At 44.0% G+C, this 12764-nt stretch overlaps 1 protein-coding gene across 1 annotated transcript; it reads right to left on the bottom strand.

Annotated features, from left to right (window-relative positions):
• Window positions 1-9723: 9723 nt before the first annotated feature.
• On the bottom strand, window positions 9724-12501 carry LOC135983634 (uncharacterized). Its single transcript, XM_065596384.1, has 2 exons — window positions 11547-12501; window positions 9724-10552 (listed from the first exon to the last, which is right to left on the bottom strand). Exons 1-2 carry the CDS (start codon window positions 12121-12123, stop codon window positions 10077-10079), a joined length of 1053 nt encoding a protein of 350 aa, XP_065452456.1. The 5' UTR covers window positions 12124-12501; the 3' UTR covers window positions 9724-10076.
• Between the last annotated feature and the right edge of the window lie 263 nt (window positions 12502-12764).

The following is a 12764-nucleotide window of genomic DNA, read 5'->3' on the forward strand; positions in this document are numbered from 1 at the left end:
CCTTAGTCCGAACTTACCGCGGGTCCAGACGCGGCAGGAAGGCTCCCCCGTCGATGCCGCGTACTCCTCTCGGCGAGCTGGAGTACCGGCGTCAACGGCGAGCACTTCCGGGATCGAGTTATCGCGTCTTCGATAAATCGCGATAAATCGATCCCAGAACATCTATTGCCTGCCGCCGGACCCTCCGGTAAGTGAAGACGTACCCCTTGTCATGCACAGAGGTGGGGAGAAGTTAACTATAATATACTAACTAAATGGTATAGGATACAAATCTTCAAAGAAAAAAGAGTAATTACCTTTATGCCTGGAAAAAATGATAATAGTGTTCTATTTTCCCAAATGTATTTATATTTAAAAAAAATGAACTATGTTAAATCTTATCAACTAATTTTGCAATTTCAATAGAACTAGTGAATGTGTCTCCATTTAGCTGTATTATCACTGCAAATGTACAAAAATCCTGTTCCTTGTGAACTGAAATTTCATCGTTGTTAACAGAGGTCACAGAGCTTTTCAGAAGTTAGTGCCATTATTATGAAGCTCTCTGTTCTCCCGTGGCATTGAACTCCTAGTGACTGTTATAATATGAAAATACTTTCTCATTGAAAGTTTGAAACAAACATCTGAAAATAAAGATTGCATTGAACTTTAAATATTTGAGACCGATACATTATAATATAGTGACTTTGTTTTTTCTCTAGTGCTCAGGTGGAAATAAACCCTTAAAGATGGAACACTCTGCTTAGTTGCAATGGCTTTTAAGATATTTCATATATTGAGTTCTGAAATGAGAGAGCCTGCAGTGAATGATTCCACCTTAAAAAGACATATGATTTATTGCTTAAAATGTTCCAATTCCAGCCATAGTCACTGATCTGGAGCCTCTGGGTCAGCAGACTATAGCTTTCTATTCCTATGAATCTAAAAGTGGCATGGGGTATATGTATGGATTGATCTATCTACAAAATAGCAGCAGCAGCAGATTCACATGGCTATGATATAGCTGTGGTGGCAAGTGGAATGGGCTTTGATCTTGAGCAGTCCCATGCAAATCATTGTATTTTGGTAAGAATCACTACGAGAGCATTTAGGCTTCTTAAATCCCTCAAAAATTCATCTTCCAACCACAATTGTGGTCAGACTCATGCTCTATTTCCTTTGACCTCAGGACTATAAAGCTTCTGTAAAAATATACCTTCTTCTGAACATTGGACATGACCCCAGAATTAAAATCATCTTATTGTCAACTGGTCCAAGACTCATTTGTCATAAAATCAAACCAATGGATGTTAAGAATACACTTTAACTTTTGACACTGAAAACCATTTAGTTTCCTCCCCTCAGCTGTTTATAACAGCCATGTTTCTGCTTTATATAACAGTTCTCATCACTACCCCATTGAACATTCTTATCTTGTCACACAGACATCCTGCCGACCAAACAGAGGCCTTTGAAGATATTGAAGACCTATTACAAAGACATAGTTTATAAACAGTACTGAGCCAGACATGAAAAGAACTCTGGGTTGGGGCATAAAGTCTAGCAAAATGAAGAATAAAAGGATGCAACTTTATACTGTTATTAGACACTGTATTAGACAAGGGAACAATAATGAGATCATTATGACTTATACTTTAGAATCAGGGAACAAGAAAAAAGAAAGTCGTATTTAATTTGAGTTCAGATTAAGCTGGTATTTGGACATAAAATGGTTTATATTCACTAAAGTGTTCCATTCTATTTAAGATTAAAAATGTAGGGGTGGGGGAAGAGGGAACATCAGGAAATAGAAAAATCATTCAGGATTACTATTTGATGCTAGATCTGCCTTTATAGTCCAAGAGACTGTGAAGGAGCAAATTGGGTCAAAATATAAAGCCAGGGTATTGAGAGATTTTCTACATGGGGAAAAAAAAAAAATTTGCAGCTAGTAAAGCAAACAGTAAGAGGAAATCTGATTTACCAGGCTGATATAAAAGAAAATGCATGTTCTTTGGTATTCATTTAAACTATAAACTTCCATAGATAAAACTGCAATGATAGGCAGGACATGGGGGAAAAAAAGGCATCAGAAGAAAGAGAAGATGCCTCTTATTAAATATTAAACAAGTTCTTTGGTAAATGAGCAATCTTAGCACACACTGATTCCCAGCAGAGTGGGAGAGCCTACTATCAAATGTGGGGTAAAAATCTTATTGCTTAAGTGTATTTAAAATTGTCTGTCTAGAAGTGTCACTGGAATGAGGTTTAAAAACCAGTCTGCCTAGTCGAGAAGTGGTGGCCAGTATACCTACCTCTAGGCAGATACCCAGATTGTTTTAAACCTGTTCATCTGATCTTTACTAAGACTAAAAAGGGGAATATTCAATTATAATGTTCTAAATAAAATACCTGCCACCCTTGTTTCTCTCTTCCCCTCTTTTGTACTCAAACACACCTCTTTATGCACATTTGCCCACTGACCATATGTATTGAAACATTTCTGAGAGGGCAGGACTTCCTAAATAGCTATCAAAAATATGAATGGCATGGCATCACTAGTTTGCTTGATCATTATGTTAAAAGATACTTAACCCAGGAAAAAAAAATCTCCAATTGGAATGACAAGCGGTTTAGAAGCAAATCTTCAAAGAATGGTTCAAGATGCAGTCAGCAAAATTATTTTTAAATGTAGCAGTGTGACTTGATGGACTGAGATACAAAATTAGAGGAGTTTAAAACACTGGGAAAGGTCATAGAAGGGAGACAGGGCACACAGATATAAAGGATTAAATAGTATGATGAACTGAGGAGGTGAAGAGGACAATAGCTCTAAAGAATGTAACTCGAAGGGATAATTTAATTCATAAAAGATAGAAAGCAACATTGAAATAATAGAGAGACACTACCTGCAGACTATGAAGTTTGATAAAGCAAATATGAAACTGTCTTAAAAAAGAAGGCTCTTTGAAGATAAAGTAAGGATTGGGAGAACATTTTTATAGATCATGATCATAAGAGTTAGAAAACATGGGAGAAATTTAAAAAAAAGACATTGCAGTATAATTGTCAAGGTTTACAGCCTCCTTTCCAAACTGGAAAAGATAATGAGCACATGGGGAGAGTATTTTTTTTTTTAATCTGTAGAAAACAGATGTAATAATTGAGGAAGTAAAACCTGTTGGCGGGCTTATTAGCAATACTACTGATCAAGAACAATTTTAAGAGGAAGTCAAACACTGAGAAATATTGTAAAAAACATAAATAATGGTGCAAAAGTAAAGCCAAAGATCAAGTTATTTCATGTGGCCGCACTAAAATTGCTTTAAAAATATGCATTTCTGGTTTAAAGTGGACCAAAAATATTGTATTCAAGCACAGCTATTGAAAAATAGCCCTTCGGAGTAAATTCTACAAAGAATGTTTTCACATGAATTGGGTATATTTAGAAATGCAGTGTGTGAGGAGGGAACCATCCCCCCCCCACACACACACACACTTGAAATATTAGAAATAGCTGGTTTTAATGCTGCTGAAAAACTAAACAATGAGCGTTCAGGAGGCTGCAAAATCTATGACTTCTCCAATATGATGGCTAGGAATGTGAAAACTTGATCTGGTGATCACAAATGCAGGAAGCTTGGGAAACAAGCAGGGAGAACTGGAAGTCCTGGCACAGTCAAGGAACTATGATGTCACTGGAATAACAGAGACTTGGTGGGATAACTCACATGACTGGAGTACTGTCATGGATGGATATAAACTGTTCAGGAAGGACAGGCAGGGCAGAAAAGATGGGGGAGTTGCATTGTATGTAAAAGAGGAGTATGACTGCTCAGAGCTCCGGTATGAAACTGCAGAAAAACCTGAGAGTCTCTGGATTAAGTTTAGAAGTGTGAGTAACAAGGATCATGTCGTGGTGGGAGTCTGCTATAGACCACCAGACCAAGGGGAAGAGGTGAACGAGGCTTTCTTCCGACAACTAGCAGAAGTTACTAGACCGCAGGCGCTGGTTCTCATGGGAGACTTTAATCACCCTGATATCTGCTGTGCAATACAGAGGTGCACAGACAATCCAGGAAGTTTTTGGAAAGTGTAGGGGACAATTTCCTGTTGCAAGTGCTGGAGGAACCAACTAGGGGCAGAACTGCTCTTGACCTGCTGCTCACAAACCAAGAAGAATTAGTAGGGGAAGAAAAAGTGGATGGGAACCTGGGAGGCAGTGACCATGAGATGGTCGAGTTCAGGATCCTGACACAAGGAAGAAAGGAGAGCAGCAGAATATGGACCCTGGACTTCAGAAAAGCAGACTTTGACTCCCTCAGGGAACTGATGGGGAGGATCCCCTGGGAGAATAACATGAGGGGAAAAGGAGTCTAGGAGAGCTGGCTGTATTTTAAAGAATCCTTATTGAGGTTGCAGGATAAATCCATCCTGTTGTGTAGAAAGAACAGTAAATATGGCAGGCGACCAGCTTGGCTTAACAGTGAAATCCTTGCTGATCTTAAACGCAAAAAAGAAGCTTACAAGAAGTGGAAGATTGGACAAATGACCAATATAAAAATATTGCTCAGGCATGCAGGAGTGAAATCAGGAAGGCCAAATCACACTTGGAGTTGCAGCGAGTAAGAGATGTTAAGAGTAACAAGAAGGGTTTCTTCAGGTATGATAGCTACAAGAAGAAAGTAAAGGAAAGTGTGGGCCCCTTACTAAATGAGGGAAGCAACCTAGTGACAGAGGATGTGGAAATAGCTAAAGTACTCAATGATTTTTTTTGCCTCTGTCTCACGAACAAGGTAAGCTCCCAGACTGCTGCACTGGGCAGCACAGTATGGGGAGAAGGCGACCAGCCCTCTGTGGAGAAAGAAGTGGTTCGGGACTATTTAGAAAAACTGGACGAGCACAAGTCCATGGGGCTGGATGCTGTGTATCTGAGGGTGCTAAAGGAATGTAAGGTCTGAAGGCTATAAAAGTAAAAGCCCTGGGAGTGGGAAGCCCCTTTGTTCCACACAACAGGCTTCACGCTATACAAGAGGCCATTGGGAGATGTCAACTGGGTTGGTGGGGAGGCAGCCAAGCAAATTGCTGGTGCTTCCTTGTGGCGTATGTCCAGTGCAGGTAGTCCATAGGGAAGGCATCCAGTGACCAGATAAATGGTCTGATAAAGGACTTAAAGAAGGTGCTGAATAAAGGAACAGAACAGGGGAGGAGGGTTAGGGACTCCTATGATTGGTACTGTAGGGAGCGAACCCCCTCCCCATTCTCATAGCCCACCTTAACCCTCCTATGAGGGGAGTTGATGGTAAGGTCCAAGCCATGGGTTGGCTGGGGGTGACCTAGCTGGAAAATGAAGGGGGGCTGATGAAAGCCCCGAGTAATTATTTGAATATACATAGATTTGCCTGCACTGTACACTTTATCTGCCAGGTAGTCCCAGACATCTATATAATAAAGTTGTGGCCTAAGTGAAATTCATATCAAGTGTCTCCTGTCCTTCTTTTGGTATACCGAGACAATGTATCTGCAATATGAATTGCAAGCCAAAAATTAAATGTCCAGTTGAGGCCTTCTTGAAAATATCTAGGTTTTAGTTTTTAAAACTCTTCACTACTTTCATAATTGCACCAGTTTATTCAAATCCCAAACCATAGTCTGTATTCTATATCTAGCTTAGTCCATCAGTATAAGATCAAGTTTCAAAAATGGTTTCAAATGCTTCACGTCCTTCTTTTTTTTTGGGTGCCCATCATTAGAAGCCCACTGTAGGGCCTGATTTTCAGTAGTGCTGACAACTCTCAACTGAGTTAGAGGTGACTATTCAAAATTGTCACCCTTACCTTCTAGTTGGAGGGATACGCTGCTATAGAATATTTGCACCAGTTATTCCATTTCTAGTCTATTATTAATTATTGAACGTTCTCAGGCCAGCCTATGCCCTCACTTACACTTGTGAAGCCCATTACCATCTGGTGTAACTGAGGGGATAGAAGATAGTGAGGTTGCACAGGGGTAAGTGAAAGCAGAATTTTGACTCCATTTTTTTTTTTACTGGTATTGATGAGGCTTGGAAAGGAAAGAACCCAGTGTCTTTGTCTGCCTCCAGAGTGTGGGTGTGCAGGTCTCCCTGGTAGAAAAACATAAAACAAAGGAATCGAACAAAAACACTCTATGTCTTGTAAACCGAGTCACTGAATCAATATCCATTGAAATCCTAAATGACATCTTCAGAGGATCACATCTTGGTAGAACTTTCAATGTTTCCTTTTTGCCCCTTAAGTTCCCACCCCCCCTCCCATTTTTAAAGAGAAAAAATCACAAAGAAATAAACTCCACAGTGCGGGGAGGGGGAGGGCATTTAAAGACCAACACAGAAGAAGTTTCTATAGACATGATCATAATCCATTTTAAAAATTTTTACCTGAGCTTTTAAAGAAGGGGTGGGGAGAAGTAGTAAACTTGCATATTATTAAGGTAAATATTTTTCAAAGCACCTAAGTATCATTGCCTTTTAGTAAGACTTAAGGTCCTAAGGACCAGATTTTAAAAAAATTATTTAGGTGCAGAAATATGCAGCTACACACCTAGTGGGGTTTTCAAAAGCACCTAAATGCCAATCTGCATCTTTAAGTACATAAGTACTTAAAAAAAAAATCTGGCTCTTGATGCCAAAATCACTCTTGAAAATCGGACATAGGCACTTAAAGTTAGTTAGGTGCTTTTGAAAACTTTATTTCAAATTTTCAATAATGTATCCAATGGACTTTTTTTTTTTTGACTATATGGACTTTAAAAAAATCCTTATGCAAGAATACAAATATTAAGCACACACCTTCTAAAACCTCTATATCTGAGATAGCTCCATTTCCAGTTTCTTTATTGTAGTTCTCTGAGGTCAAAATGGTTCTTACACCATTATTGTTCTGAAAAACACTCCAAAAAACTATGTGCTCTTGACTATAATACTCATGGTAAAATCTAGTGGGGCGGGGGAGAATCACTGTGCAGAGAGAATAACGTATCCGTATGAGTTTTCGTGGCCTTAATAACAGCAGGAGAAAGGCCATAGTTTTTTTTTCTAATTTTAAAGAATTTTATCGTTTCTCTCCCCCCCCCCCCCCCCCCGTACTGCTTTTGTCAATGTTTTTTATTTGGAAGGGGGGAACTCTACAAGTTGAAGGTGGTCGAAGAGATTTGTTTAAAGTAACAGAAGCAATATACTTGTTAACATGTGAGAAAATATTCATGCTGAAATGGGAGGTACAGAATCATCAAGATAATGATAAAAAAAAAAGATTAAAAAAACCAGCAATGGATTAAAAATGGTTGTCCTGCTCAGTCAAAGAAAAAATAATCTACAAATCTATTTTGATGTGATTTTTTTTTCGGGATCTCTGTTTTTCTATGTAAAATTATTTTTCAACATAAGGACTCTGGAAAATGTTTCAACTGTTTTCTTTGTTTGTTTCTATATTTCCAAAATAAAAAATTTGCCTTTGTCTCTTATAGATTCCTTTTAGCACATTAGCTCTACCCTATAATTGAGAGAGCCCACCAATTAACATGCAAAGTTCATTACAATGTAAAATGCTTTAGAATGTTAGTGCTAATTCTTCACTAACTGTAAAAATGTATTCCAGAAAAAGTAAGATAGTCAAGCAATAATGACATAAGATTGAAAAGCCTAAGGCCTTGTCTACACTACGAGAGTAGTTTGATTTTACTTGCATCGAATTTTTGGAATCGATATTGCAAAGTCGAACGTGTGTGTCCACACTAAGGACAGTAATTCGACTTTGTGCGTCCACACTAACGGTGAAAGCGTCGACATTCGAAGCGGTGCACTGTGGTCAGCTATCCCACAGTTCCCGCAGTCCCCTCTGCCCATTGGAATTCTGGGTGTAGCCGGCAATGCCTTCTGGGTAACAAAATGTGTCGAGGGTGCTTTTGGGTAACTGTCGTCATCCGTCCATCACTCCCGCCCTCCCTCCCTGAAAGCGCCGGCGGGAAATCATTTCACGCACTTTTCCAGTCATTGACAGCGCGGACGCCACAGCACTGCGAGCATGGAGCACGCTGCGACCATCGCTGCAGTTGTGGCCGCTCTCAACGCCTCGCAGCTTATCATACAGGTTTCCCTGAGGCAGATGCAGAAAAGTCAGGCGAGGAGGCTACGGCACCGCAGTGATGTCCTGAAGTCTGAGAGTAGCACGGACCTGTCAGAAAGCAGGGGACCCAGTGCCGAGGACATCGCGGTGGCAATGGGTCATGTTGATGCCGTGGAACGGCGATTCTGGGCACGGGAAACAAGCACTGAGTGGTGGGACCGCATAGTGCTGCAGGTCTGGGATGAATCCCAGTGGCTGCGAAACTTTCGCATGCGGAAGGGAACTTTCCTTGAACTTTGTGAGTTGCTGTCCCCTGCCCTGAAGCGCAGTGACACCCGGTTGCGAGCTGCACTGAGTGTACAGAAGCGAGTGGCCATAGCCCTCTGGAAGCTTGCAACGCCAGACAGCTACCGGTCAGTCGCGAACCAGTTTGGGGTGGGCAAATCTACCGTGGGGGTTGTTGTGATGCAAGTAGCCAAGGCAATCGTTGATGTACTGCTGCCAAAGGTAGTGACCCTGGGAAACGTGGAGGCGATCATAGATGGCTTCGCAGCGATGGGATTCCCAAACTGCGGTGGGGCCATAGATGGAACTCACATCCCTATCCTGGCACCGGACCACCAGGCCACCCAGTACATTAACCGAAAGGGCTACTTTTCCATGGTGCTGCAAGCACTGGTGGACCACAGGGGACGTTTTACCAACATCTACGTGGGATGGCCGGGCAAGGTTCATGACGCTCGTGTTTTCAGGAACTCTGGTCTGTTTAGACGGCTGCAACAAGGTATTTACTTCCCGGACCACAAAATAACTGTTGGGGATGTGGAGATGCCTATAGTCATCCTTGGGGACCCAGCCTACCCGCTAATGCCCTGGCTCATGAAGCCCTATACAGGCACCCTGGACACTGAAAAAGAACTCTTCAACTACCAGCTGAGCAAGTGCAGAATGGTGGTGGAGTGTGCTTTTGGCCGTCTCAAGGGGAGATGGAGAAGCTTACTGACTCGCTGTGATCTCAGCGAAACCAATATCCCCATTTTTATAGCAGCTTGCTGTGTGCTCCACAATCTCTGTGAGAGCAAGGGGGAGACCTTTATGGCGGGGTGGGAGGTTGAGGAAAATAGCCTGGCTGCTGATTACTCACAGCCAGACAGCCGGGCGATTAGAAGAGACCAGCGGGAAGCGGTGTGCATCCGGGAGGCTTTGAAAGCAAAGTTCCTGAGTGAGCAGGGTAACCTGTGACTTTAAAGTTTGTGTACTGAGAAGCTAAACCTGCCCCTGTTTCTTTACCCAGTTAATGTTGACTATCCTATCCAGTTACATACCCCCTTCACCCCCCTTCCAACACACGTTTCGAAATAAAAATAGTTCAACTTTGTTAAAGCACACCATTTTCTTTAATACTGTTTTCGCGGGAATTTTTTAAAACTGGGACGCAGACTGTGGTGCGGAGCGGGTGTAGTGTAGTGACGCGAATGCAGCTTCTAAACTCAAGGATTGACAGGCTCCGCTCTGGTGGGCTGGTTGTTTCAACGGAGCCTGTCACCCCTCCTGATCGGGACTGTGTGTATGGGGGGGTCTATGTGACTTTGTGGCAGGGGGAGGACGGTTACAGATCCCCTGCTGTGTGGCTCTGTGATCCTGCCTAAGGACCGCCGCTTAAGATCTGTAACTGCCCTCCCCTGCCACAAAGTCACAGAGCAACCCACCCCCCACCACATAACATGAAAACAACCTCCCAGACTAACCAGGGTAACTAGTCACTGCATCACTGCACTGTGTATGTGCCCTGCTGCTGTGCCTGCCCCCGACTATGTACCCTGCCAAAGGTGACTGTCCTGTCCAATTACCAACCCCCTTTCCCATCCTCCTCCAAAAGAACATGATTGAAACAGTAGTTTACAGAAACGTATTTTTTATTATCAACTACACATGGCATTGGGAGGTGAAACTTGGACGGGGGCTTGTGTCAGGCGGGAAGGAAAGAACTTTTCAAATTTTGGGAAATGAGAGCCTTCTGCTACTAGAGCTCTCTGCAGGGGTGGAGTGAGACTTAGCAGGGACTCTGCCGCCTCTCCTTCTTTGCACTTTGGGTGAGGTGGGTATGGGACTTGGTGGCAGGGGAGGGCGGTAAGAGATGGACTGCAGCGGGGCTCTGTCCTCCTGCCTCCGTTCCTGCAGAACCTCCACAAGGCGCCGGAGCGTGTCCGTTTGCTCCCTCAGTAGTCCAAGCAGCGTTTGAGTCGCCTGCTGGTCTTCCTGCCGCCACCTCTCCTCCCGATCCATGTTGGCTTGGTGCATTTGGGTCAAGTTCTCCCGCCACTGGGTCTGCTGTGCTGCCTGGGCTTGGGAACAGGCCATAAGCTCAGAGAACATGTCCTCCCGTGTCCTCCTCTTCCTACGCCTAATCCGCGCTAGCCTCTGGGAGTGTGATTCCAGGCTAGGTTGTGAGACAGTCGCAGATGGGGCTGTGGAAATGGAAAAAAGGGAGTGAATTCCTCAGAAAGAAAAATGTAGTTGTGAACAAAGAACATAGTCTTTCTCTGTGAACAAGACCATGCACAACACCTATCACATGCGCACTCAGCACAAGGTCGAATTTTCGGCCTTCGCATTCAGTACCTGGGGTCTTGCACAGCACATTTGAGAAGCGGGGCAGCACAACGGAATTTCTGTTGCAGGCAGACATGGTAAGCCGTACACTTGTGGCAGTTTAAAACTTTTATATTACCACTGGCCTCATTTCACATTTAAAGCTATGTCAGTTCCTGCAGCCAGCAATCCGGCAAGCGGGAACTCTGCCCCTGTCCCACCCCCTCGCGGCTGTCCCCGGGAACGATCCCTTTCGGCTGCCCCTCTCCCGCCTCCACCGCGTGGCTACAAACCAGTGGTTACAGTTCTGTCAAGGAACGGGAAAGCAGTCCCAACACTAACATTCCCCTACCTAATTAAAAGCAGGTCACCATGGGCGACATCACCCTGATGAGGATCTCTGAGAGCGACAGACAGAGAATGCTCCGGGAAAGCCTCCAAAGACCAGGGCCGTATGCCGCCCTGCTATGCAGAGCAATGATTCCCGAGTACGTGATAGTCTTGTGGCGCGGCAACGTGTCGTACTTCGGAGGACCCAATAAGGCCGCTCTCCCCAGGAACCTCATGCAACGGCTTTCAAATTACCTCCAGGAGAGCTTCATCGAGATATCCCAGGAGGATTACTGCTCTATCCCCGGACATATAGACCGCATTTTACTGTAGCTGCAGTAGCAGGGAATAAACAGTAGAGCGGCTTGTGCAGGACAATCACTGAAAACCGGACATTGCTAGATTTTTTTTCAAAACTTGCACTGCCCATGACTAAACCGTTAAGCGCATAGGGCACACTAATCATGAACAACCCATTCTTTTAATTGTTAATATTCCTGTTTTGTTAAAAATAAATGTTTGGATGTTTACAACACTTACTGGCTGATGCTTCACCAGATTCTGTGTCCGGGGTAACGGCTGGGGACGCTTCGTAGGGGATCTCTGTAAGGGTGATGAAGAGATCCTGGCTGTCGGGGAAATCAGCGTTGTGAGCGCTGCCGACTGCCTCGCCCTCCTCATCTCCTTCCTCATCTTCCCCGTCCCCTAACATGTCGGAGGAACCGGCCGTGGACACTATCCCATCCTCAGAGTCCACGGTCACTGGTGGGGTAGTGGTGGCGGCCGCACCGAGGATGGAATGCAGTGCCTCGTAGAAACGGGATGTCTGGGGATGGGATCCAGAGCATCCGTTTGCCTCTTTGGTCTTCTGGTAGCCTTGTCTCAGCTCCTTGATTTTCACGCGGCACTGCGTTGCATCCTGGCTGTATCCTCTCTCTGCCATGTCTTTAGAGATCTTCTCGTAGATCTTTGCATTCCGCCTTTTGGATCGCAGCTCGGAAAGCACGGACTCATCGCCCCACACAGCGATGAGATCCAAGACTTCCCGATCAGTCCATGCTGGGGCCCTCTTTCTATTCACAGACTGCACGGCCATCACTGCTGGAGAGCTCTGCATCGTTGCCAGTTCTGCTGTGCTCGCCACGATGTCCAGACAGGAAATGAGATTCAAACTGGCCAGACAGGAAAAGGAATTTCAATTCAAATTTTCCCGGGGCTTTTCCTGTGTGGCTGGTCAGAGCATCCGAGCTCGCACTGCTGTCCATAGCGTCAACAGAGTGGTGCACTGTGGGATAGCTCCCGGAGCTATTAGCGTCGATTTCCATCCACACCTAGCCTAATTCGACATGGCCATGTCGAATTTGGCGCTACTCCCCTCGTCGGGGAGGAGTACAGAAGTCGAATTAAAGAGACCTCTATGTCGAACTAAATAGCATCGCAGTGTGGACGGGTGCAGGGTTAATTCGATGTAACGGCGCTAACTTCGACATAAACGCCTAGTGTAGACCAGGCCTAAGACTTCTTCCATGAGTTGGATTTATAACTATGGAACCTGCCAATGTCAGTCAGGGGACTGGTCTAAACTGCAGGCACCCACAACAACCTCAAGTAAGTTTTTGAACCATTGCTTTATGTGTGCTGTTCTGTGAAATGTTCTGATTCAAATGAAAGGCCCTAAATACCTTTAAAATGAGTATTATTGATAACTTAAAATATATTTAGAACAGCTGAATCAATCCTTTTGTCACATTTAATTAA

Source organism: Chrysemys picta, chromosome 5 (assembly GCF_011386835.1).
Source record: "Chrysemys picta bellii isolate R12L10 chromosome 5, ASM1138683v2, whole genome shotgun sequence".
NCBI lineage: Eukaryota > Metazoa > Chordata > Testudines > Emydidae > Chrysemys > Chrysemys picta.

Coding starts and splice junctions, on each gene's coding strand:
- LOC135983634 (XM_065596384.1), bottom strand. CDS start 12,123: ATGCAGAGCTCTCCAGCAGTGATGGCCGTGCAGTCTGTGAATAGAAAG. Junction 10,553..11,546: donor ATCTGGTGAAGCATCAGCCA/GTAAGTGTTGTA, acceptor CCATTTCCACAG/CCCCATCTGCGACTGTCTCA.